Raw genomic sequence first — 27,335 nt, 5'->3', positions numbered from 1 at the left:
CCCCCATTCCTCCAGCCACCCAACCCTCTACTTACCTGGCATGAAACTGGGTCCGGGTCCCTGCAGCTTGCAGTCTGCCTGCCCCACACAGGCAGGCAGCATGCTTCAGCACCAGGGCAAGGGCCAGCCGTAGGGATGCTCTGATTGGCTACCAGAGCATCCCTGTGGAGGACCAAGCCTCTGGTTGCCCCTTTTTTTTCTCCTGGGGTATTTTTTGGCCCCTGATGGGTCTAATTTTGCTCTCTGGCTGCAAATTTGCTGTGTGGGGAACATTTTTTGCTTCCGCACATTCCTCTTGCAGTATCTCAAAGGCAGCTGAATCACTGCAAAGAGGCATGTGTGCGCTTGTCTGGACGCACCCATTTATGCCTGTCTCTGGCAGTCTTTTCAACCAAGAGTCTCTAAAAAGAAGCCTGTGTGAAAGCAAAGCTGTAATCTGACTTGCTGCATGTTTGCTCCTCTCTTTTGCATCTATTTCTCTTTCCTAGAAAAAGCTTGGGGATAGTGTGTGTATGTAAGAGAAACTTATAAATATTCCTTTGTAATAATTTTTATTCCTTTTGCTAGCTGGCTTACCTTTTGCAATTCTCACTTCGAGGCATACCCCCTTCCAGAGAGGCGTTTTCTGTAATGATGAATCCATCCAGTATCCTATCAAAGAAGACACCATTTCTTATCAGTTGTTAGCAGGAATAATTGTTCCTCTCGATATAATTGTTGTAAGTTCAAACCTACTTTTCTTCCTTGCATTTAATCTGGTGGTTGGGTGTGGGGAGGAGGGGGAACCTGATTTCTATTGTTTATATAAAAAAAAGAAGAAAAAATGAAAATTCATACTGTCCCTAGACCAGGTGACATTAGGGTAACAAAAGAGATCGTCTGGCAAGGAGAACTAGAGAATTCTCTTGATTTGAACCAAAGAATAATAACTGTATATCAGTGATGGTGGTATATGTTTTGATTACAGGCCATTGACTTAGTATTTGGCATGGCAGAGCTATCCCCCCATACTCCCTCTCTGCTTTTGCAGTAAACAAATAGGTTGATTTAAACCAGAAAGTAGCATCCTGAGTTTCTATATGGGAGTTATTCTTGCTGTGCAAGTATGCTGCTATAGGATTGTAGTATAATAATAACATTTTAAGTCTGAGCTTATTTGTTTTTATCATCCAGTGGTAAGCAATACTTCACTGCGGGGAAACAAGCAGTATGTTCCCTTTGAAAAGAGTGGCACATTGGCCGTCAGCCAGAGATGATCACAAACAATAGCTAATTTACTGTTTTACAGATATGAAAGAGAAGGAGTTTTTGAAAAGTTTGTTTTTACTCTGGCTCCATTTGAGCTTAAGATAAAATTTGCCCTGAGAGACCATGCTTTGTAGTCATTGTCACTCAGTATTCTCAGGGATTATGTCTATTCCCATGAAATGAAAGGCTTTTAACAGTCTTAGAATAGCATGATCCTTGCTCCAAGTATCTTTTATAGATTAAGTGATGTGTCCATAATACCTGTGATGGCACATTTTGGGGTTTTATTTTTTCTTCTATGTAGCACAGTTGCCTTCAAAAAATTATTTAAATGACGCTCTATAAATTAAAATCAAGAAAGCGCTATCAGGCTTCTTATTTCTTAAGCCTAATAACCCCAAAAGGAGACATGATGATCTGGCTTAGCTTCCTGCATAACATGGGCATAAAATTCAATTTGTGGTTTAACTGGAGTTTAAAGACTTCATCCAAAAGCTCTGCCACTTTTGTAACATAATTGCTATTAAAACAATAGCCTAGTGCCTCTTTACCTTAGACTAGGGGTGGGCAAAATATGGCCCATGAACTGGATGTGGCCTGCCAAGGTATTCTATCCAGCCTGGCCCAGGCATGGGAGGCAGCCCAGACTGTGGTGTATACTGCTGGTCCCACTGCCCCCAAGCGTGGCAGGATGGGGGCAGTGCAGCAGTGGGACTCTGATTCCCAGCAGTCCCCTCCTTCCACATGCCTCTGCTAGTGTCTCCACCACTGCCAGCCCTGCTGCCCATGCACTCTGGCCCATCTGCCCCACATATACTTTTGGGGGTGCCAGATGGAGCGAGCAGGCGGGCAAGCAGGGTTTTCAATGAGACCAGCCCTGGGACACCCAAGCAGGGTGTGCTCAGCTGTGGGTGAGTGGGGAACGGTGTTCGGGAACAGGACAGGCAGGTGGCAGCTGGGGCAAGGGTCACAGGGCAGTCACAGTGCAGGTCTGGGGCCTGGGGCAGAGCTGGGCTCCACTCCCTGCATGGTCCTGCCATGCAGGGAGCGGATCATGGCTCTGCCCTGGGCCCTGGCCCCACACTGTCACCACCCTGCAGCCCTGGCCCCAGCCCCACCCACCTACCCTGCTCCTGGACCCCACTCCCCACCTGAGTGTGCCCTGCCCACTGGTTTCCATGGAGATCCCGTCTGCCTGCTCTGGTGCCCCTGGCAGTGTGTGCAGGGCAGACAGGCCTGGGCCAGATAGGCTCGATTGTTCTCCTGCTGTGCTGACCTAGGCCAGCTGGGCAGCACCCCCCAGCCCCCTTGCCCAGCCTCCAACAGCTTACCAAATTTCCTGAAGTGGCCTCCAGCCAAAATAATTGCCCACCCCTGTCTTGGGTCATGGGAAGCTCAAATAGCACATTTTATGCATGAGGCTATTTTCGGCTTAAAGTCAAGGATGTCTGTTTTGCTTTTTCAGGATTGGACCCTTGGTAAGAAATCCTTTTAGCTATTGATAAAGCATTAAAAAATAAAACAAAAAGCACACGCTTATGATGTTTACTTGAACAGAAAGAGGGTTGAACACTATACTATTAAACTGGCAAATTTGTAAAATAGCAAGTGTTATCACCACGAGGTGAATCAGAAATGAGTCAAAGTCTTGAATAAAGGCACATTTCTTTTTATTGTTACTAATTATTGAGGAGTGGAACCTGAATTTAGGTACTGTTGGCAGAAGGAAGCACTGTAACGGTCAGAACAAATGTTGGCGTCTTTTTTGGTCTATTAATTTCTCTTCCTGAATGTTTTAGGAAATAACTAAACCTGGAAAACAGTGCCTGGTCATGATCTCTCTTTTCCAGCAAAAAAGTTCCACCAACTTCAGTGAGGTTGTAATTTATCAACAGGACGACATCAAAATTATGTCCATAATGTCTATAATAAGATAACGTGTTTGCTTGAAAAATGTAAGGTGCCTTTGATAACCAGTGCTCATAGAAGGTCAGGCCTACTAACTACTTGAAAATCTCTTTATATGCAACTTGCAAAAAACAGTTACTGAAACCTTCAGAACCCTGTGTAAAACTCTACTTCTATTTGACTTGCAAAGAAGAATAGCCCCTTGATTTTAATGGATTTTAGTGGCACAGAGATTAGAACTTGAAATCCTAAAACAGAGCAAAGTAGCTACAGATTTTTACTAGACAAAGGTCAATTTTAATACCGTAGCCTTTCCTAGTTATCACTACAAATAATTGTCACTTACCCTTTTTGTTTGCTTCTATATAGCATACCTAGTACTTCATGCTCTCTTGTCCTTGTGGGACCTTCCCTTTCTGTTTTTATTCAGAGCCAGATTTCTTACACTGTTATTTACTGTCCCATTGTCTTCAGAGGGAAATACTCTTGTTGGCTTCAGTGAGCAGTGGATCAAAGCCTTTAAGCAGCCTTTTATTAATGCACAGATTCAGAAATATATGTAAGCCTATATCTAACTTCAAAGAATAGTTAGAACCATGTACAAGTTACTAACTCATAGAAATGGAATATCTTGGGAAGACAGCCTATATACAGGCATAGTTTAAAATCAGGTTTTATGGTGGTAAAGTGGCCTTGGAACTGAACACCTCCATTTTATCAGTATTTTTTTAAAGCAGTGAAAGAGCAGTTGGCTCATACCATAGTGAATACCTTTCACCTGTTGGTGGTAGAAGGATGGTGTGACATTCCTTTTTTCTTCTCTCTGTCTCCCACCCAATCCCTCCCCCCCACCAAAAAAAAAATAATACAACAGTATTAGGGCAGACTCCTCTTCCCTCCACCCATTTATTCCCCCCAGGTTTTTGACTGTGTAGTTCTACAGCAGTAGCTAAGCACCTTCTGTCTCACGGAAGTTAAAACTTCAGGTCTAGAAGTAACATGTCACACTTGCAATTTACATGCAGATCAGAACGGCAGTATTATACAATCACTTTGCAGAGAGGTAAATAACAAATTGAGCTCTTGGGCTCTGCTTTTTCGTAGTCTTTCAAAATATACTTTTTTTTAATTAGCATCATTCACATTACTTTAAATTATTTCTAGACAGTGTTTTCTATTTTAGCATCGAAGAAAAAGGTGTCCCATGAATTCTGAACACCTTGGTGGGATGTGTCTAGTGCACGGGTAGGCAATGTTTTTTGATCGGAGTGCCGAAAACCCCCACGATGCCTACCTTGGAAGGTGCCAGAGTGCCGGCATACCAGAAAAACAAAATGAAGGCAGAGGAACATGGCAGGATGCCCTGTGTGTGTCCCTTGCCCCCACCCAAAGCCCCCGCTCCCCCAGCCCTGCTGCCCCTGCCCTCCAGCCAGGAGGCTCCAAACAGCTGTGCCGGGCTTTGGAGGCCTGGCATCAGCTCCGTACCGGCGCATGCACCTGCATGTCAGAGCAGGTGATGGGGAGGGGCCTGAGGCCGTGCAGCCCCGGTCTCTCCCCTGCTCTCAGCACAGAGCTGGTGACTGAGCTCTGGAGCCCAGCACAGCTGTTTGTAGCCAGCCTGGGCTCTGGGCAGCTGCAGCAAGCAGCGGGCAGGCTGCAAACAACTGTGCTGGGCTCCACAGCTCTGGCATCAGCTCCATGCTGGCAGCGACTGCGCGTGCACCTCAGGTCAGACAGCAGGCAGCTGGGCTCCAGCAGCTACCGAGAGCCAGGCTGACTGGCCATGGTGTGCTGAGCAAAATGGCCTTGCGTGCCATACTCTGCACACGTGCCAGGGGTTGCTGACCCCTGGTCTAGTGTCTTTTCGTGGTTTTCTGGTAGGCTGTGTTGTGGTTCAGATCTAGCACTTGTACTTCTCATTGAATAATATCTTTTCATAAAGACTAAATTAAAATTGTATATTTTTATAATAAAACACTTTCCACAAGAGAATGAATTGAGGGGAAGGTAAACAAAGTCTGCTGGCTTTCTGAGCATGTGAGAAAATAATTAATCTTTGAGCTTTTTTGTGCTCTGCGTTGTATCGGACAGAATGAATATTAGGCAGACTCCCTTGTTCCTTTTAGAGCCATTATTGTTTTAATAAGACTTCATTTCCTGAAGGAAGCCTTTTTTCACCCCCTAGAGATTCCATTTAACTAAGTAATAGGAGGTTCAAAGAGCTTGCTTTTTAGCTCCCCTGTATTGAGTATTTAGGTCCAGCCCCTCCAGTTAATCCTCTGACTTCCCAGAAGTCACGACACTTTTGGCACAGCTGATTAATTTATGCTTAGAAAAAGGTTATGAGTGGAAACATGATGTAGAATAACATGTATCACTAATGTGTCCTGTACAGCAGTGTGGGAAATGTTTTTATTCTTTTTGGAAACTAGTCCTTTTTAGGACCTCTGTTAACACTGCCACTTTTTAAAAGTCAGTGTAAGACAGAATAAGAAAATTATTTACATGTAAGCTTCTTAAAATTATGTTGGTTCCACTGTTAGAAATTCTGTTTCTTCTGAGTGAATTCCAGAAAAGTTTGCTTATTTCTATATCTTAATAATACAATTAGACGTGCACTGATACATTGGTCCATATCGTATCGGCACTGATAAAAGGAAAATTGACATTATTGGCAATTGGCTTTTATTGGCTGATATAGTTGATAATGTTGGCGATTTAAATGCCGTGTGCATGCGTGCAGCCACAACATGCACACGGCCAGGAACGCAGCCTGGCAGCTGGGAAGTCTGTCAGGGGAGAAGGGGCATGGGGGAGGGAAGGAGTGTAAGGGAGGCAGATTGAGGCCTCTGCAGTGAGGGGGCGTGTGGGGATGGGGCACGGGCAGTCACTGCCTAGCCAGGGTGTGGCACAGGATGGAGCTGGGGGGGGTGGCTCCTGCTGTAGTGCACACCCCTGGGGGAGGCATGGGGGGGTGTTCCTTGGAACTGTGTGTGGGGCAAGGGCAGGTTTCCACTGTAGGCTGGGACCGGAGGCTTTGCCAGGCTCTTCCTGGCACAGGGTGGGGAAGGCTGGGCCGGATGATGGTGGCACTGGGAGTGGGGGCTACAGTGAATTTTGGGGTGGCTGTAGCCCACCAATAGCCAATCGCTGCCCTCCCTGCCCCACCTGAGCGCAGCCCCAGCCTAGGTCCTGCCTCAGCCCCACTGCTTCCTTCACCCTGGGGGCCTCAGTTTGCCTCCCTTGCCCCTTCCCTTCCCCTCCTTCCCCACAACAGACTTATTAGCTGGACACTGCTCTCCAAGCTGCTGGGCTGCATATTGGCAGTCAGATCAATATTGGCCAATATGGCTGGTCAGCAATCAGTATCAGCCCAAAAAATCTTTATCAGTACAATGTTACAATTTGAAACTATACCTCTATTGACAAAGCTAAGGTTTTTGACAACCACTAATGCCTTTCTTTCAAGGGGATATAGGTATGTTACTCTATTGTAACTGGAATCTATCTCTGTTTTTCAGATAATCATAGGAGAAGCCCTGTCTGTCTATTATAACCATTTGCACTCAAATTCGTTTGTCAGAAATAACTACATAGCCACTATTTACAAAGCCATTGGGACATTCATTTTTGGTGCGGCTGCTAGCCAATCACTGACGGACATTGCCAAGTACTCCATTGGTAGACTGCGGCCTCACTTTCTGGCTGTATGCCAACCTGATTGGACACAAATCAACTGCAGTCTAGGTTACATTGAAAACTTCCCGTGCCAAGGAGACAAAGCAAAAGTAAATGAAGGAAGGTAAGTCTGCAAACCACATGTATTATATTGGAGGCTATTGTTATATGTATGAAATCCTTAAATATAATGATAATTTGATTGGTTGGTTACTGTTATGGGGCACACTTCCACTGGATGAAGAGATATGGTGAACCTGCAGAGGAGTTGTTCAGGCACTGGCATTTCTGTCTCTTCCAAACCCACATGAATTATTTATTATAATACCAAAAGGACATGATAGCAGTGAACACAAAAGATATTGTCTTAAACCTTGTGCTTGTAATAGAATTTAGGTAACTAAATGTGTTCCCCTTTGAACTGGTTGCTTTGGAGAAAATGAAATAAAATGCAGTGGGGCAAGGGCAAATTATTTTAATTCACAGTGAAGAGCAAAGCATGAAACTACTTTCTGAATGAAGAAAGATTTGAGTTAAAACTAAATAACTTTTAAGCGTAGAAGAAATGTAACAAAACTCCAAGTAATCTATGTAAAATATGTAAGACAGGCAAGAGGAATACTTTAGTTCAAACCCCACTAAACAATATTTATTTAAATATAATAAATGCTTACTAATTTTTAAAAGGAGGAGGGAATCAGAAAACTAAAACAAAATTTTGTCAGACTGACATCTGTCTGTGAGCTTCTACAATAGTAAGGATGGACATTTGAAAGCATGTTACAGAATAATTAACATGACTCGGGCTCCCTGCAAATCTCTTAATATGATTTTTGTGTGTGTCTATGCAGTAAACTTTTTTTTACAAAAGTAGGTTTTTGGTGAAGTTGGGATGAAGTGAAGTACATTTGTTAGGCCCCCCTCTACATGCATTCATAGATGCTAGAGTCAGAAGGGACCTCAACAGATCATCGAGTCTGATCCCCTGTCTCGGCAGGAAAGAGTGCTGGGGTCAGATGACCCCAGCCAGATGCCTATCGAGCCTTCCCTTAAAGACCCCCAAGGTAGGGGAGAGCACCACCTCCCTTGGAAGCCCATTCCAAATTTTGGCCACCCTTACTGTAAAGTTTTTCCTGATATCTAACCTAAATCTGCTGTCTGTCAGTTTGTGACCATTGTTCCTTGTTACCCCAAAATGCGCCCTGGTGAACAGAGCATCTCCGATTCCCTTGCTGTGTCCTCCTAATGAATTTATAGGTGGACACAAGATCACCTCTCAGCCTTTTCTTGTGGAGGCTGAAGAGGTCCAGGTCCCTCAGTCTCTCCTCATAGGGCTTCTCCTGTAAGCCCCTGACCATATGAGTAGCTCTTTTCTGGATCCTCTCGAGTCTATCAACATCCTTCTTGAAGTATGGTGCCCAAAATTGGGCACAGTACTCCAGTTGCAGTCTGACCAATGCCACATAGAGGGAACGTATCACCTCCTTGGTTCTATTTGTCATGCATCTGCTGTTAAAGGTGCGATGGGATCTAATGCACAGTCTACCCAATCTGTTTCCTGCCATGCCACACATGTATGGCAGGAGGTATGACTGTGGGATCATACATTAGATCCCATCATGTCTTGTTGCTAGTGCAGGGGGAGCCTGATCCTGGGCTCCCTCTGCACCAGCAACAAGCAAGCTCCTGAGGCTGGGAGCCCCGTCAGTTGATGAGCTCCCAGCCGTGGGGGCACCCCACATACCCCTAAGGGTGGGGGATTGCAGCTGCCATGATCTCCCAGGCTCGGGTGTGTGAAACCCGCCCCTTGGGCCTGATGGATCATGGCTGCCACAGTCTCCTGGGCTTAAGGGTATGTGAAATCCCTGGGCCTAGGGGATCATGGCAGCCACGATTCCCCAGGCCTGATGTTTCAAACAACTCAGGGGCAGCCATAGCACCCTAGCTGCTGGGACCCAGCTGGCCCCACCACCCAGTGTCCACAGCTGTGGGACTCCAGGTCCCCATGCTGCTGGGACCCAGAGTTGGCAGCTGCTGGGGCTGAGAGGCCCCTCAGTTGTGGGACTCCCATCCCCAGCTGGGCATGATGCACACCTGCTACTGGGAGCCTCTTCAGCTGATTTGGCTCCCAGCCGCAGGAGCTACATGTGCAAATTAAACTCAGTAGCAACTAGCTATAAAGTTAATACACATTTGGTATGTGATAGCTTCTTTGCATGTGGAGCTGGTCTTAAGTTAATTGTGCCAGTTAATTGCATGATACCGATAACATGTAGATGGGGCCATGGTGTATATTTAGATTTAGATTTTTTTCCATCTGCCTCCATTCCAGCCCCATACCCCCCCAATTTCAGTACTAACCAGCTCTCCCCAAAATCTGTTCAGAGCCCTAATATTCCTTAACAGAAAAATGTTCCATCTTAAATGTGTTTGGAACATGGTTTTGGCCTTTAGACATAGCTATTAAAGAAGCTGGTAGCTGTGTGTATTGGAGAGAACTTGGTCCTTGATTTGGAAAACTGTGGCATTATGTTATAGCAAACAAAATATTTTGCAGGAGTGGCGGAAGGGGAGGAGCAGGCCTGGGCCCGAAGGGGGGCGGGGAAGCAGCGGGCCCGAGCCGACCTGGTGGCAGTGGGGGGGACAGGGGGAGTGGGCTCAAGGCCTACAGGAAGGCGGGGGTGGAGGAGGAGGCTCACTCCTCACCTCCCCCCGCCGCTATTGTGTTGGGCCACACTGGGTGTGGCCCGCTGCTCCCCCCACCCACCACCATGCTGAGATGGCTTCTCCCCCTACTCGGGTTCGCTCCTCCTTACCCCCACATGTGCTGGCCTTACTTCCCCCCACCTTGCTCCATCCCCTGTATCCCTGCCTTCATGGCAGAGCTCTGCCGTGCTGTCACCCCATGTCTGAATGCTGCTTCGCACTTTGATTGGCTGTTTGTTGGCACCTATATTTGGCATTGCCCTTTGACATAGGAAAGGCATGTTTCCATATAAAAATAAGCCTGATTTTTATCTAGGTCTTTCCAAGCAGGGAAACACTGTACAAGATCAGCCTATTGAATGGTTCCCTACTGAGAATTTTATATCAGAAATAATATAATACATATCAGAATCAAAGGTATTTATCCTTGTCTCTCTGATTCTGTGGGAACATATGATATATTTTATCTACCTATGTCTTGCACAATCTTCTTTAATACCTCTTATCAAATAGTGCTTGTTAAGCAATGCCTTTAAAGATAAGCTAGTGGGGAGAGGAAACCAATGCAATCACTTCATTGTACCTATAGTATACTCTTCTGTGTGTGGTGTGGCTTTTTTCCCTTCTTTCTTGCTTATGAGAACTCCATTACTGACTGAGGTTCCTCATTGTGGTGTGTCACTTAGGCTGTTTTTGGACCAAGCCTTTGGCCTTCCCAGGCTTACTGTTTTGAGAAACATCCTGAGAATTTGTCTGACCTCTTGGGCATGCTTGTTAGTTCTTAGTGAGGTCCCAAGACAGTGGCTGGTTCTTCTTTCCCAGTCCACTGGTCTTTCCAGTAGCTCATGCGTGATCCCATTGGAACTGTATCCAGGTGATTATTCTGCTTTAGTTTCACTGCCATGTGTTCCCAAAGTGCTGAAAACCCTTTGTAGCCTTTGCTTTAAAGGAATTTATTAAATGCACATGCTTTTTGCATAGGAAAAAAAATAGATCTTACAGAACACAGAAAAACTTAATTAGTTCAATATTGGATAGTTCAAAGTATTGGATATTTTGAAGCTATTATCACCCCCCACCCAAAAGGATTGGTTTTTGTGTGTCTTTGAAATATGGCTATTTTGAAATTCAGTGACTTTTTCTGGTCCTTGGGACCATAAACCTATGAAAAATTGTTTGTTTACTTCAAAATATACCATTTAGATAACACTGTAACATTAGTTGGCATAGAGTTATTACATATTCTTTTCTAGATCAGGGAATAATAAACCACATTAAGATGGCATAATGGAAACAACTGGTGTGTTAGCTGCTGTGGGAGGCTTCCAGGAATGCAACATATCTGCAAAAATGGAATGTTCTTGATGCTGTGAGAAATGTTGTTGTTGCATCACCCTGTGTCATTGTAAACTGCATCATGAAGAGTGGCTTTGGCACCAAGGTCGCTGAAGAATTTGAGTTTGAGCAGGTTTTTAGAGCTAAACATTTCAAGACTAAATTCACATGGAGATGCATGTTTCCCTTTTGGCTAAACATCAAAGTATTCTACAATACCATGTGAATATAAGCTTCTTTGGGAAGCTAATGCAATATACAGTTCTAATCTAACACAGTAATTTAACTGATTGTTTAAAAGCATCTGGTTTAATTCTGTAGACAACATTTGCCCCTAACTGCTCCACCCCCCAAAAAAAGAGAATAAAAGGACTTTAAAGTAATGTAAAAGCAACAAGAAAAACAAAACAAACAAATATTTCCCAACTCTTCCCGCTCCCTCACCAAAACCCCTGTATGATTACTTCACTTATTTACAACTTTGGCAAAATCAGCACATACAGCTACTAATATATTGAGTCTATGTTTGGTATCCTCTGTGTTTGTATGTGTGCTTACAAAAAATGACTTCAAATACGGCACACATAAATTTCCCCCAGTCTACACATTTATGATATGTGGATATATGCATAGTCTTGCTTTCCATGCTTATGTGTGTTCCTGTAGTAACTTGTGAATAAATATGAAAGCTTTCAATTCTAATGGCTAAACAAAAACTCCTATCTTTTTTTTTTAAGTAATGTCCATAGATTAGCTCATAGTAGTATGTGGCAGAACTCTCACTGAACTTGGTGTGGCCAGGATTTATCCGTGGTACCTTTACTAGTTTCTTTTTGGCTCTCAGTCTTGGATTCTCAGCTATTAGTTTTTTTCTGTATTTATGGGAAGTGAGATCACTATCTGTGAAAATACACAAGTCCAGGTTCTCTGGTTAGGTTAAACACCTGGAAGTATATACAACTTCTCTTTTTTATGAAATGGAACAACTTTGAGATGTATGGTGCACATGCACATCCTCATAGTGAGTGTACCTGTACCTCAAGCACTCATTGTGGCCTGTCCCAGAGGTATAAAGGAGTTGTATATACTTCCTGCTTCTCAGTTTCCTCTCAGCCACAATATTATACTGTATGCAGCTCAGAGGAAAGAGGAGAGAATGAGCATGTGCATGTGAACAACACGTGTTCACTTTCAGCTACTAGTAATATTTCTATGTTTTTGAGTAATTGTCCATATGTACATGATCCTTAGAGAACAAAACTCCAAAACAGCACCCACCTACTTAGAGATGGGTCTTAAAATCCCCTATGCAAATAGCAACTGAAGACAACCCTAACAAATTCAGCATCAGGCTTTTGAAACCTTCTGCTTCTGAAACTGCTTCAGAGGGATGCTGTGGAGATTTTTGGATTCTCATGGAATAATATAGCCTGACACAAGTGATGGTCCTATCAGAATGGTCCCATAACACAGTCAGATATCTAGGTTGACCTTCTGTGCTGATCTTGCTGTGCTGTTAGATCCCTTGCTAAGGAAACAAATAGCTGTGGAGACTTTCTCAGAGGCCTCTGGGTAAAAATGGAGCCCCCTAATTTTTTTAAATATAGAGATGTCTCTTTTTGAGAAGAATGAAGTTGGGAAAGAATCCCATCTTGCTAACTTTTAGTGGTTGAGGTGGAATTAGGTAAGCACTTCGGGTAAAAATTTAAGGTGTCATTTAAGCCCCTCCTGTCTGGGAAGATGACAGTACAGGAAGCATCTACTGTAAGGGCTTGGATCTCGTCCACCTTCCTTGCTAAAGTTATTGCTACTCAGAAGGCTATTTCTGTGCAAAGAGCATATTTCCATGGCTTCAAATGGCTGAGGTGTAAGGACCAGAAGTTAAGTTCCTTTACGGATAGGGTGTCTTACTGGAAGGGGAAGGCCTTGGTCAAACCGTAGAAAAATCGTATGACTTCTGGATGTAAAAAAATGTGTGCTGGCTGTCAACCTGGAGGATGGCAGGCCAAGCTAAATCTAAATATACCCCCTCAGTTTGGAGGAAGTGGATACTTGTTTGCCTTTCCAGCAGTTGGACAGGTATCCAGCATGTGCCAGATTTTGTTTTGGCAGGGTTCTTGGTGGCTTCATTCATGGGGAGGGCCAGCTTTATCATGCCAAATGCTGTGTCTACTAATCTATCTACTTTCTAATGGTCTTAACAGATATTTGAAGGGGCTGGATCAAATTCAGCCCTGAAAGGCTGTGAGGCCCCTTCTGGAGATGAGGACAGAGGAAGTTTGAACTCAAGTCACAGTTGTTTTTAAATGGGGACCAGACATATTACTAAGCATGAACCATGTGGAGACTCTGCCAAGTTTAGATCTAGTCAGTGCTGTAGCAGTTAGAACCAGATCTGGTTCTGATGCTGGAACTGTAGAGCTGGAGTTGTGCATCCAAGTTCCTTAAACACACATGAAAGTCTTCACCCTATGTGCTTCTTCGTGACTTCTTGATTCATTGTAGTTAGTTCTTAGTGTCACGGGGGCACTTGGGTGCCCCATGTCTAAAAGGAAATAGAGAGATGCCAATCACCAGGGCAGCCCAGGTGCCGGTTGCTGGGGCAACCAGGCAGGTCATGTGGCCGGAAGGGGGCAGGGCCGGGCCTTTATAAACAGCCCAGGCTGGAGCCTAGCTGGTAGTTCCCTCCTGGCAGCCGCAGGAGCAGGAGCTCTGCGGACGAGCTGCACTGGGAGAATCAGTGGGTGCAGCCTGATTACCCTGACTGGCGACAGGATGACGTGGGGTAGAGAGGGAACCCTAAAAGGGGTATGATAAGGAGCCAAGTAAGTGTAGGCTTTGTGTGACAAGCCAGGAGGCTTCTTATATTTGTGTTTTAGCCGTTTGGGTTATGATGCGTTATAGCCGGCTGGCTTATAGGTTTGTTGAGCTGTGATTATTAAACCGGAGGACTGGGTGAGGCTGTAGGGGTATGAGGAGGCCTCACGGGAGCTCCCCAATAATCGGGGGGTTCCTGGTGCCCAGCAGGGCACAGCTAGTGGTGCCAGGCGGGCACAGCTGTTTGTGCCAGTGGGGTGCGTGTTGGGGGGAGTTGACCCCTGCCCTGTGGGGTGAGATGGGGGAAGCCCTAGTAGGGCAGGTGACCAAGACGGTGGTCCAGGGGGCCAGGCACGGCTGCGGCCACCTGAGCCCCAACGGGGTGTAGGACCAGGAGAGGGTCCCCGGGGGCTCCACAGTGCTGGGGACTCTAGTGCCACAGTGGGCACGGCGAGCAAGCACCGTGGAGGCACTCGGCATGTAGGGGTTGAGGCCCCAGCCCGAGAGGGCGCGCAGCGCGGGAAGTGCGAGGGAGCGTGGCCCCAGAGAGGGCGAGGGAGCGCAGCATAGACCTCAGGAGCGAGTGTATGTAACCGTCAGACACCCAGTGGGGTGTGGACCAGAGAGGACCCCGAAGGGTCAAGGGGGTCAGGTAAGTCTTAGGCCACCTGAGCCTGATTGGAAGAGTATTGCCAGCGGGCCTGATAGGGCCAGCAAGCTCGGGCACCAGAGAAGGGGCCCCGGGGGTGAGACAAGCCCAGGGGCGCCAGAGAGGGGCGTCAAAGGGCAAGGACCCAAGAACACCCAGGAACAGCTGCAAGGCTTGGGGCGTGCTGAAGGGGAGGCAGGAGGCACGCATTGCCCATAAGGCTGGGGTGAGAGCACCCCACTAGGAACGGAGGTAACATCGGCGCAGTGTCAAAGGTGCAAGTAGGCAGCCTCCCATAACTGAACTCATAAGATCAAAGAGGTGGTGGGTGAATCAAGGGTGCTGGATCACCTTAATTGACATGGCAGGGGGCGCTAGGGAGCTTCACAGCCGCTCCCAGGTCCTACTCCGTGACACTTAGGAGTCAGTGAATCTGGACTTGCTGTTTCTATCCTCTTTAATTTTAAAGGTAAAAGAAAGGCAGTACCTTAGAGATGTGTATGTTGAGGCAGAGGCAGGAGAGGAATGGCATTTTGTAGGACTGGTGCACTAATACTTTCTAAATGTACATACCTAGGTGTCTGAGTGTGTGTGTTGAACACATTTATAAAATTGCAAGCTATTTCATAAAAGCATCTCCTTAATTAGATGGAATGTTGCAGAGGTGGTAACCCTTTAGGTTGTTTTGTTTCAGCTGTTGGAGAATGTGTCTGTCCATCTGTTGACCTAGTTGGAGCCACTTTCATTTCTTCTAAAAATCTCTTATAGGCCCTGAACTTCTGTAGCTCAACACTTACTAGGAAACTGTATCTAAAAATGTACAGCTAATTTTAAATCTGTTTTGTTTAGCAAAACAAAGGAAACCAGGTATTTCTGACAAAGAAAAGGAAATTTAGTATATTTTACTTCCAAGATTTTCTTTATAAAGAAAAAAAAAAAACCCTCTTTCTATGAACTAATCCTAGACAGACATTTCTGGATGTTGTGTTTTTATAGAGAAAATGCTATAATTTTATTTAACACAATGAAGAAGCTTTTAGAGAGAATTGTTTTCTGTACTTCTGACAGTTTGTTAGTTGTTTTGAAGATGAATTGCTCAGAAACTCAGTCAAGGAGTAAATTCAGCTTGTCAAGGTTTGTTGACAAGAACATTTCCACATGTACAAGCATATAGTGAGCCTTAGTGGTGGACCAAAGAGTTGACATACTCTCCCCATTTCTTTGAAAACTAGCAATATGAAATTAAATTAGTTGCATCTTTGGTAATGTGCAAGACATTTCTCCCAAACTTCATACATTAGAGCAAACTCTTTGGATTACTGTTTTTTAGTGTCCCTATGAAGAGAGAACCCAAAGACAGCCACTCACTGATTTTTAGTTTCTTCCAGTCTTATAGAGCTTTTTATAAGTAAAGTGTATAACATTTTACAAAGTAGATCAGCTTCTTTACCTTTATGTTGCAGATCCTGATTAACTGACTTACTCAAGACTAGTGTCTCTTGATTTCTTGGGTAAGGCTGATGCTGAATTTGGTAAAATCGCAGAATCATAGAGCAGCAGGGCTGGTAGGGATCTCTAGAGGTCATCTAGAGATCCAATCCCCTGCCTGAGGCAGGGTCATTCCTATCCAAACCATCTCATAGAAACCTAAAGTCTACATAAGACACAGACCTAACACCCTACCTAACCTACCACAGGTCAAACAGAGGAACCACAACAGCAACTGTCCTGCTTCTATAAATTCTTATCAATATATGCTGAAGAGATCCCAGGTATTGGGCCAAGCCCCCACTACAGAGAAAGGCAAACCCCCCCCCACAGTTCATACCAGTCAGATACGGGATAAAATTCCTTCCTGACCTTAGATATGGCGATCAGTCTGACCTTGAACAGGGACAAGACCCTCTAGCCACGAATCTTCAAATTTGGTTCCAGCAGAAGCACTGGCATACCTCAGCCAAGTCCTCAGCCTTCATAGATTTATAGACATCTGGGCTGGAAGGGACCTCGTAAGATCGAGTCCAGCCCCTCCCCAAAGGGCAGGAAGTCAGCTGGGGTCATAGGATCCCGGCAAGATAAGCATCCAATTTACTCTTGAAGGTGTTCAATGTAGATGCTTGAACTACCCCCAATGGCAGGCTGTTCCAGACCTTGGGGGCTCGGACAGTGAAGAAATTCTTCCTTGTGTCCAGCCTGAAATGGTCTTGTAGTAGTTTATGACTGTTCGACCTCATCATCCCTTGGGGCGCTTTGGTGAACAAACGTTCCCCCAGATACTGGTGGTCACCCCTGATAAACTTAGAGGTGGCCATCAGATCATGCCTGAGCCTGTGCTTTTCCAGGCTAAAGAGTCCCATGGCTCTCAGCCTGTCATTGCCAGTTGTCCTTCACTTGTGGTTTGCATATGGGATTCCATAGGTGATCCAAAAGTGCATGGGATAAGAGGGTAAATTTCACTATAACTGCTATATCACTATAACTGCTATAACCAGCCTGTAGGATATTCTGGGATGGTTCTCTTGCCTCCCCCCCCCCGGATGCTGTTACATTTAATATATTCATTGGGCCTTATAGAGAGAGCAAGTGGCTATAGTCTGATTAGGGAACTCACTTGGGTAGAAGATACAGGTTTAGGTTTCTTCAGGCAAAAGGGGGAGTAGAACCAGTGTATCCTGAGTCAGACCCCTAACAATGAAGTCTTTTAGATGAAGAGGAGGGGAGGCAGCATCGTTACCTCCTCCTCTTCTTTTTGTGGATAAAGCCTCCCTCCAGACAGTCAGTCATTCTTTGCTTTCATTAAATATCCACATAATGAAATAACTTTTAGTTTTGTGTTTTCTCGCAGAAATGATCTATATAATATATTCTATATGTATAATAAGTTTTGGTCTGAACCAGGCTTTCCTTTACAAAACAAAAATCAATTATTCGTAGAGCCATAATGGCAGGGTGCTCTATCCAGCAGGGGGTAAGGGAGCAGACAGGATGGTCCTCTGTTACAAAGAGCAGTCTATAGAGGTTGCCACTGCATAGATTTCATAGACATTAGGGCTGGAAGGGACCTCAGAAGATCATTGAGTCCAGCGCCTGCCCAAAGGGCAGGAAGTCAGCTGGGGTCATAGGATCCCAGCAAGATAAGCATCCAATTTACTCTTGAAGGTGTTCAATGGCAGGCTGTTCCAGACCTTGGGGGGCTTGGACAGTAAAGAAATTCTTCCTTATGTCCAGCCTGAAACGGTCTTGCAGTAGCTTATGACCGTTTGACCTCGTCATCCCTTATTTGGCTTCAAGGAATCAATATAGCAGGGAATGGAAAGCACAGGAAAGTCTTGGGCCATTCCCCTTTACTTTCAGCTATGCTCATTTTCTTGGCAGTAGGGAGAAAAGTGGTATAGGTGCTGGTCCATGGTGGCAACTCAGATGTGATAATCTTTTTGTAGCTGCCTTTGGATTCAGAGCATGCATGTGGTGTGGCCAACAGCAGCTACACAGAACCCCAGAGTTTGGCTTTTAGGCTTAGACTATGGGGGTGGGATTTGGCTTTGTATGTGTTGTCTAGCATAAACTCTACTCAAGCATGTTTACTATAGCCTGTTTAAAGGCCCAGCTATGTAGACTGGGGAGGAACAGCAAGTAATATTTATAAATATTATATTTATTTTTCAAGTAGAAATAGATTGAGATTGATTGATTTTTTTTTTTTTTTTTTTTTTTTACCATATAAGAAAATCATTAGTAAAAAACAGCTAATAGTTGGCCTAACTGAGGCATTGAGAAGACTGAGCTTAGGTGACTTGCTTGGCCATATTGATTTTTGCACTGAAACTGTGGTCCAGTAATTCTGCTGGGAAGTCAAAAGTAAGTAGTCAGCCTGAGATTAATTATAATGTAACTGTCAAAAGAGTTGACAGAGGCTCCTTTTTTCCTAAGTGTGGAGTTAATAACAAGTAGGCACTGTGTCTCTGAGCAAGTGTACATGTTGGTTAATCCCTGTAAGGCAAGTGCTACGTTTCTGACTTTTAGGAGACAAGGTAGAGACGATAGATGCATGGTTTGTCCACAGCCTTAGTGAGTGGCCATTTTCTGTTGGCATCAAACTCAAGAGCTCCTGGCTTTGTCCTGAAGTGATCCAAGCACATCATGTTGCTCTGAGGATGTGTACTTCTGGTCAATACTAAGCCCTTTGTTCTGTGACTTTCTGTTCCTCCCTAATTTCTGTTCTTTCATCTGACTGCTAAGTACTTTTTTTAAAGATGGATAAACAGTCTTTTGTGTCATTGTCATTAATCTTGCTCATTATCAGCCACTGAAGCAAGAAAGCTTTGGGGTCAGCACATCCTCTCCTGATGTTCAATCTTGTCTCCTTTTGTTTCTTCCCTTCTATGGCTGCTGATAGCAGGAGTCCTGCAGCTCTCAAGTGGTCTACGTTTTTACAGAGTAAGATGCTGCTGGCCTTTTACCAGACTGGCAACATGTAATGTGGGATACTGTAAAACAATTGAGCATTTATTGTGCCTTTGTAATGTCCCTTGTAATATAAGTATGTTGGCGCAGTTGGGGCACCGCAAGACTTATATGAAGATGAGCCATAAATCTCTCTTATATGGGTTGATTTTTTTTTTTAAATTTATTTTTTCTTTCCTGGGTACCCTTTGGGTTCATAGAGACTGTGTAGGTGGGAGCATGGAAGGCAGGTGTTTGCACTGCTCTTCAACCCATCCAGTTCCCTGTCCTTTCTCATCAGTGCACATGTTCAGCCCTCCAAAATTTGAGTGGCCTGAGATTTATTTCTGTAACATGTTTCTGTCATGGATGTCAGCTACAAACAGGTGTGTCACTCCGGGGACATGTGGGGGTTGCATTTTTTCCCCCCCTAAGCTGTAATGCAGAACTGTTGTCATCTGGCTGGTGGACCAGAAATTTGGCAGCAGGATGAGCAGCAGCAGTGGCATTAATTGCTGCAGCTCCAGGAGCTGTAGCAAGCTGCTCCCCCCACTGCCAAATATTCTGCCCTGCAGCCAAATGACATCCCTACTCTTCTCGTCCAGCCCACAGGGCACCCTGAGCTATTCATCTGGCTTTGTGGCCGAGTTGAATTTAATACCACTTCTGGAATGGAAACGTAGTTGTAACTTGAGGCAGATATTGCTCTCTAGATTGAATTTCAGAAATCTGGGTAGCTATTGGTTACAGCTTTTTGTGTTGTTTGGACATTTTTTTTCATGGTTTTTTTTTTTTTTTATTTTGAAATTGATAGTACATAGCATTTACCCCCTTCCCTCCTGCCCCCCATTTAAATTGAAGATAAACTGGGCCAATATCTTGTTTTACAAAATGTCCAATGACTACATTTGTTGGAATCAGCCAATAAATGTCATCATTTTGAGTACTTGGCGTGTGTGTGAGACAGGTGTAGGGTTTTTTGTTATAATTTGCAGATATACTGTCCTTTTTCATCCTGGGACCCTGCAGGCTCTTAGCTATCACTTACCTGTGTGAGGTAGGGTGCTATTATTTCTCCACAGAAATGAGGAAACCTGAGATACAACTAAAAGTGTCTTTTCCCCTCATGTTGGTTGTTACAGTGGATTACTGACAGAAACAAGGGTCTTGGCTCCATATGAAGCTGTCTGCAGAGCAATGGTCATGAAATCTTCCTCGTGGGCTGAGCCTTTCTTTCACCATATGAAACCTGCTGTCTTTGATTAAAAACTAAGCCAAGTATATGTGCTATATGGTAACGTTCTGAAATGAATAGAAGGGTGGGGAAGAGAGGTGCTGTGGGTTGAAATGAAGGTGACCTACAGATTTGGTGAAACAAGTGATGCACAAAGTGATTTTTTTTCCATACAGGACCAGTCACATGTTTAAATAAGCCAAGTAGCTGCCATAAAATATTTTATCTGCTCTATATGGGGATGAAAAACTCAAGCTACATAATGTAGAGGTTATTGTGGTTCTGTGGTTAAAGCTCTACCTTCTCTCTGGAGTTGATATGGGATGTGTAGATCCTCAGTTGAGCATAATTCACAGAATTCATTTCAAACATGAACGCTTTAAAAACACTTTTTTCTCTTTGTACTTCCCACCCCCATTCAGGGTACCATATCAGAGCATTAAAAGTTTTAGAACCTTATGAAATGTACAAAAAACTATTTTAGCATTTTTGGCTGGAAGCCTATAGACATGTGGCTATTTGAGGTTGTACATTTGACTTTTTTTATCCCCCTTATAGCATGAAATTCCAAGCATTGGTTTAATTTGGAAATGAAAATCCAAAATGCTATTTGTCTTCACCATAATTAGCATAAATGTGTTTTTTGCTATGGAGGCAGATGAATACTAGATCTTTTGCAAGAGGTTTTTCTTTTATTTATTTATTTACTAATTTTTTACCTGGCCTCTGGCTCCTGGCCCCAGATTCTTACTTTCCCAGTTTACCTGAGGTGGGAATATATGTGGGCAAAGGTCATCAGTGTAGTTGGAAGGGTACCGAACAACAGGAGTCTTCAGGCTGATTGATGTTTGCCTGTCTCAATTGTGCCGAAGAGGCCAAGTCTCTGCTCCTTAGTCCTTTAATTCCATCCTGCTCCGATCATACTGGTTAAACTGGTTTATGCAGCTCATTGGCAGAGGCGGAGGTAGCACATTGCATTTAATATTCCTGGGTGTTTGCCAAGGAGTTCTTAATCCTGTCTTCCTGGGTACATTTCCTGACCAACCGGATCTCAGATTAAGTCAATAAGCACACGACAAACACCTTTAGAGCGTTTGGTACAGTTTTATCATTGATGCTAAGTAAGTGTCAGAGGGTTCAGTCAGCCACTCTTCTCTTTGGCTCTCCTCTTTAGCCCGTTGCAGCCTCCACAACCACGTTGAGGCACATGCCACAATAACTGAGCAAGCTCACTCTACCAATGCACAACAAAATAACCTTCAGCTTTAGCCCAGCACCATCCCCTGCATACAAACCTGGCTCCCTTCAGGCACTCAGACATAAAATCTTAACTAAGATGTCATGCTTCATGTACAAATAACACATTACAGACCTCACCTGTACGTTTATGCCCATACAGTCTCTAGCTTCATTAGGGTTGGAGTTAATAATTGTACATTTGAATGTGATTGCAAAGAACTGTGTGTGCTGGCTGATACTACATTTAGAGCAGTTTGGTGTTTTTCTTTTTTTTCTTCTTCCTTAGGAATTATTATTTTTTTTTAAATTGGCATCAGATGTGGGCAGTGTAAAGCTAGGGAGACTTTTTTTTTCCCCATGTTTGTACAGTGGATAGTTTGTACACTACTATGCTTCTTGTCACAATAATACTTCTGCTACTATAGGAACATGAAGGGCGTGGGGAGAAGCCCAAAGAAAAACTCAAAGTGTTTATTTATATATTGCCCCTTTGTATTAATCACTCAATTACATATCTCAGCATGAACAGAACTTATTAAACATGGCAGTGAACACTTCAGAGAATGACTGAATTATTATTTTACTGTGTGCCTTGATCTTTATAGGCTGTGTCTGCTGAATTAAGGTGTTGGTGTATGCTGAATTTTTCCAAGTATTTAGATTGGCCTAATAAAAGATATCAGATTTATCCAAAGAACCTTGTCTGCCTATGTCCTTAGACCAACATGGCTATACCTTTGGTCTATGTTGGGCACATGCCAGGAAGTTCATGTTTCAACTTTGTCACAGAGTTGCCCTTTCATCATTTCTGTTTGTGTTTCAACATAAGGTCAGACTTTGCCCTTTGATATACATGTGCAGCACTTAGAGGTTCAGGGGGATGCACGGGGCACTGCTGAACTACTGCAATGTGAATTGTGGCAGCACATTCAGCTGCTGCTGCTGCTGCTGTTGCGATGGTAGCTATTTTTTGCAGTACTCAGGGCAGCTGTTGTGGTCGTCCCCCTTCAGCTATGCTACTGGCCTTTGGTGAATCTGTATATCAGGTTTCAATCAATCATTTGCGTCCTTTCAAGTGAAGCACAAACAGCAAGGCTATTACTGCAGTTTCATCTGCAGTGTAAGGACAGAAAGGTGCCTCCAAAGTGCTGTAGCTCCCATCTGACATTTCTGAGGGTCTGTCTTTGCAGGGTGTGACTTGCCATCCTTGAGTATGTCTCATTGATTGTGCCCTGCATTGTGGCTGTAGTTGCTTATGCGAGGCACTAAGACTTCCGTGGGCACATTTCTACAGTTCCTAACACTGCAGTAAATGGAGCTGCTTTTTACTCCCTCTGCCCTCCTCTGCCACACCCCAAGTAAATTTTGGGACAGCGTTTGTCCTTTTAGTCATGTAGTGGGGAATTGTGGAAAAGGTTAGAGGGCTCTCATCGTTCAAGTGGTTCAGCCTGTGTCTAGGACTTGGAGCTCCATTTTCATAGGCCAGCTACCTTGGGTCTGAAGTACTACCCCTTTGTGTGGTGCTGAGAGCTGACTTAGAGCAACACCCTGAGTTAGGGAATGTACACTTGGAGTGATTTCAGAAGGTGAGGGGGAGCTGCAGCAACTGTTGCTCTGTATGGATGCCAGTATCGATACAAGTGTAACTTCATTCAGGGTCAGAGCTGCAGTGATTTAACTCACTTGTATCACTACAGGATCATGCACATATAGCAACTACTGTTAGTGCCCTGAAGCTGCTTCAGATGTGTGTCCCTACTCTTAGCTCTCAGGCCAGATACAGACATTAAACTTTTTACCAGTATAAGTGATTGGAAACTGGTCTATATCTGTAACAGAACAGAAGTTTGTCACACAGACTGGTTTTAAAATGGCAGAACCCAGTCTAAGATTTGCCCCTCCTTCTCCCGCCAAAGGGCGAATGTGTGTTCTGTTCACTACCAATCTTAACTGCATCACTTACAGGAAACCATGTAACTTAGATTGATTCCATCTTGGGTTTTTTGAATGTCTGTACCTATCCTAAAGCACTTTTATCTTAGCATTTGGATAGATATCTGGCTGGGGGATTATGATCGTAGCACTCGTTCCTGCCCAGAGCAGGGGGCTGGACTTGATGATCTGTTCAGGTCCCTTCCGACCCTAAGAACTATAAAACTATGAAACTTGGGAGAGTTAGGAGTAGCTTTAACCCCGCCTGTTGAACCTGGCTATTTCCAAAGGCCTGGAAGGAAGTGAAAATTAATCAGAAAAGAAAATAGAATTGACACAGGAATTTACTGGTTTTTTGTCATGGGAGTAGTTAGCAGGAAATTTAGCTCTGACTGTTCTGCCAGAGACTGGAAGGGGGTAGAATGTTTATAAGGATTAATGAACCCATATTTGTAGCATCTAATTAAAAATAGCTAATACTCCTTTTTTGTGGCAGTGGATACTTTGATGCTTGCGAAGGGTACCTCATCTTCCATAACTGCTTGAAAACTTAAACAAAATACTGAATATGTTTTTAATATTGACAGTGTTTTGTAAAACACCTCTACAAAACTGTAGTTATCCAGACAAGGGTTACAGACTGAATGCACATTTTTGGTATATTCTCTCTCCCCTTCGCAGTCTTTAAACTTATGGCTTCAGACTGGATTCATAGGGGTTTTGGTTTTGGTTTTTATTGGGTTTTTTGGCTGCCTGCATTTTTAGTCATCTCTTCTCTAAAAATTGACATTTTTTCCCAACCTCTTCCAAGTTCTATAGAGTAGTTGCTGATACTACTAAGCAGATGGTTTCGTTTTGCATGCACTAAAGAACAATGTCTACATTTCTTCTCAATGATTGTACATTACACTTGACCTTTATCTCTTCATGCTTCAGACTGCCTATTTGAGAGAGTTATTGTGAAAGAAAAATCCTCTAATTACAAATGGTGTGTTAGCTAAAATAGTGTCCATATCTATTAGTTTAACACTTAATTTTTAACTGAAAACAACTGTGTCTCTAAGTTACAAACAAAGGTTATAACAGGTTTAAACTTGGTCTGGAAGAGATTTCACTTCTCCATATCTGAAAGACTCCATCATGGCTCCATTCTAAAAACCATTTCACATTCTCATTTAAGTTTGAATCCTTTTTAGAGCATAGATTTATTTTTGGTATTTCTGAGGTTGCTGCACTCCTTGGTGAAAACTAGTAAATTTCAGTTTTATTAAAGAGATGCATCCAGCTTCTCAGTGTGTATGGGCTTTAGTTTCTGTTTGAAAGTTGCATGTCCTCAACTGTCCTCAGTTATTTTAGGTAATTCGTTGACCACAAATAGCTATTTCTCTGTCTGTATCTTTCTACTTCTGGGGGAAGAGGAGGGGTGTTTTGCTTTTTAAATCTTAATTCTTCAGACCGTGCAAGGGTTGGCAACATTTTTTGGGCGGAGTGCCAAAAATACCCACATCCTCCAACTTGCAAGATGTTCAGGTGCCAGGGTGGATGGCGAGGGAGTCATGAGGGGCCTGTTCCTTGCTGTGGCAGTGCAGCCCTGGCCCCTTCCCCTCTGTCCACCCTCAGGCACGCCTGCTAAGCAAAATGCCTTTGGGTGCCATGCTTTGGCATCTGTGTCGGGGGTTATCTATCCCTGAGATGGTATTAATTGCATGATCAGAGGTGTTGGTTGTAGCTCTGTTAGTCTAGAGACATAGGGAGACAAAGTTACTTGGGTAAATGTGACATCTTTTATTAGACGAACTGAATAGTTGGAAACATTGTTTTTTGCAAGCTTTCGAGCACAAGCATCCTTCTTTAGGCAGGGGGAGAGTCCTTTCTGGTATCATTAGAGAGGGAACACCAGCAGACTCTCCCTATGCCTGAAGAAGGGTGCTTATGCCTGGAAGTTTGCAAAGAATATTTTTCCAACTATTTAGTTGGTCTAATAAAAGATATCACATTTACCCAAATAACCTTGTCTGCTATTTGCGAGAGCAGAACTTTTTGTACAGCTGTTGTAATAAAGCATCTCTTTCCCCATTGCTGTACTTTTAATTTGATGGCAGCTATTTAACTGAAGTATAGAGAATCTCTTTCTCATAAGTTTCCTTAGAAATTAATCACTTGATTCTCTAGCCTTTGAGAGAGAGGCAAGGCTAGATTAATGCATAGGCAAACTAGGCACACGTGTAGGACCCTACGTGCTTATTTTACGTATTGTAATTATCGAGTGAAAAAAGTAATATAAACATGCTATATTAAGGAGGGGCCCATGAGTCTGTCTGCTCAGGGTTCACTAGAGGGTTAATCTGGCCCTGGAGAGGGAGGGATGAAAAGAGGGAGGGTGGTTGAGAGGAGCAAAGGTTGAATTACTTGCATGTCCCTCTCATGTGTGTATTAAAAAAAAAAAAGGGACAAGCTCTTCATTCCATAAATGAGCTTTAAGCCTTGAACTCTCACTGATGTTCTTGGAACTTATGTGATATCTATGGCATATCAATAGCAAATGACTGCTAAAAATAAATCTATTTCCATTGTTGGATGGCAGAAAGCACGGTTAATGATCTCTAAAAAGCACAACACTCTAATCTGTACAACATATTGCTAGATAGTAGGCAGATTGCACTCAAATGGAAATTATACTTCAGATTTTTCACATAAGCTGTTTGGGGGGGGGGGTGTGTGTTTGCATGCTGTTTTAAGCTTTGTGTAAATGGTTCATTTCCATTCTGTTTTTTAGAGGTGATCAAATGAGCAGCATGTGCAACTCAACTGAAGATAGACCCTCTGTGATTTAGTCTTGAGGAACTCATGAGTAAAAATGACCTGTTGTCTCGTCTCATCCAGTACTTTTTTTTGCCAGTGAAGAATTAGTCCCTAATTTTAAATTTTTTACTAGTGTTTTGGCTGGATGTTCACTGCTTTCCTTCAAAGACTATTCTGCAATCCAGTATGCCACCTGTATCAGGAAGCTTTTCTTAATATTCAGCCCCAGTCTTCCTGCAGTATCACCCTGGGTGTCCCAACTAAGTTTTGTAACTTATCTCCATTAATAGTTTCTTAGCTGTGTTATGAATTTCTAGCCCTTCCTTCCTTCCCTTCAGTCCCATAGAAAGGAACAGCTATAAGATGTTATCTTTGTGTGTTCTTGCCCCCAGAGTGTCTTGTTTATAATCAAGAAACAGAATCTTATCATACTGTAACTTGCTGTCTAGTTTGATCCTTCATCTTAATATTGAAGCTCTATGTTTGCTTCCATTTTTAATATGTAACTAAATTCCCCTGCCCATCACCACCAGCACAATTTAGTATCTTGTTATTATTCATAAGCAGAATACTATACTTCATCCTATTCTCTCTTTCCTGTGTTCCCATATTTCTTCCTTTGTACTAGGTTGGTTTAATAATTCCTCTTACTTTGGTTTAGTTTGCAAATCTTAATGTGTACTTGACCTAATGCTAACCCTAACACTGATCCTTGTGGTACCCTGGCAGTTTGGTCTGACCTCCTATAACTAGCACTGTTTTAAGTTAGCTTTTGGTGAGCCATGGGGGCTTGTGTGCCCTCCTGCTCCCTTTGATCCGTATTGGGATTACCTCCCTTTGGACTTGGAGGATCGTCTCCTTAAGGAGCGACCATTCTCCTTGGACACCTGGCTCCTCTCCCCTCTGGGACCTCAGTGCTTCCCCAACTATTCTCTTTAGCTCATTGAAGTCTGCCCTCCTGAAATCTAGGGCTGCTGCCTTGCTGCAGGCCTTTGCCACCTTGCGCTGGATGGTGAATTCCAGCAGGTGATGATCACTGTCACCCAGGTGGTCGAGCATCCGCAGCCCCCTCACCAGGTCATCTCCCGTGGCCAGCACCAGGTCCAACAAGACATCTCCCTTGGTGGGGTTATGCACCTCCTGGGTTAGATGGAGGTCCTGGATTCTGGCTAAGAACTTATGTGAGCTGTCAGATCTGGCTGGCTGCTCTTCCCAGCAGATGTCCGGGAAGTTCAGGTCCCCCATGACTGTTACATCTTTTGACTTAACTACCTCTGTGAGCTGACCTAAGAATTCCTGGTCGGGCTCTTCCCCTTGGTTGGGAGGTCTGTAGTAGACCCCCAC

At 43.9% G+C, this 27,335-nt stretch overlaps 1 protein-coding gene and 1 long non-coding RNA gene across 3 annotated transcripts in view; both read left to right on the top strand.

The window, feature by feature from the left end:
* The window catches only part of PLPP1 (phospholipid phosphatase 1), a 106,717-nt gene that overhangs the window by 46,287 nt on the left and 33,095 nt on the right, over positions 1 to 27,335 (top strand). Inside the window, exons 2-3 of one of the 2 annotated variants that reach the window (XM_019532069.1) lie at positions 568 to 719; positions 6,678 to 6,958. In XM_019532069.1, the coding sequence (XP_019387614.1) occupies positions 568 to 719; positions 6,678 to 6,958 (433 nt within the window). The remainder of the gene's footprint in view (positions 1 to 567; positions 720 to 6,677; positions 6,959 to 27,335) is intronic. The other variant, XM_019532068.1, reaches the window with a different exon arrangement.
* The window catches only part of LOC109307914, a 6,692-nt gene continuing 4,242 nt past the window's right edge, over positions 24,886 to 27,335 (top strand). The window contains exon 1 of the long non-coding RNA XR_002100401.1: positions 24,886 to 25,065. This is a non-coding gene — a long non-coding RNA (uncharacterized LOC109307914). The remainder of the gene's footprint in view (positions 25,066 to 27,335) is intronic.

This window comes from Crocodylus porosus, unplaced genomic scaffold (genome assembly GCF_001723895.1).
Source record: "Crocodylus porosus isolate Cpor-Errol unplaced genomic scaffold, CroPor_comp1, whole genome shotgun sequence".
Taxonomy (NCBI): domain Eukaryota; kingdom Metazoa; phylum Chordata; order Crocodylia; family Crocodylidae; genus Crocodylus; species Crocodylus porosus.
Note: the sequence above shows the minus strand (reverse complement) of the source record. Positions and strands in the feature narration are given on the sequence as shown.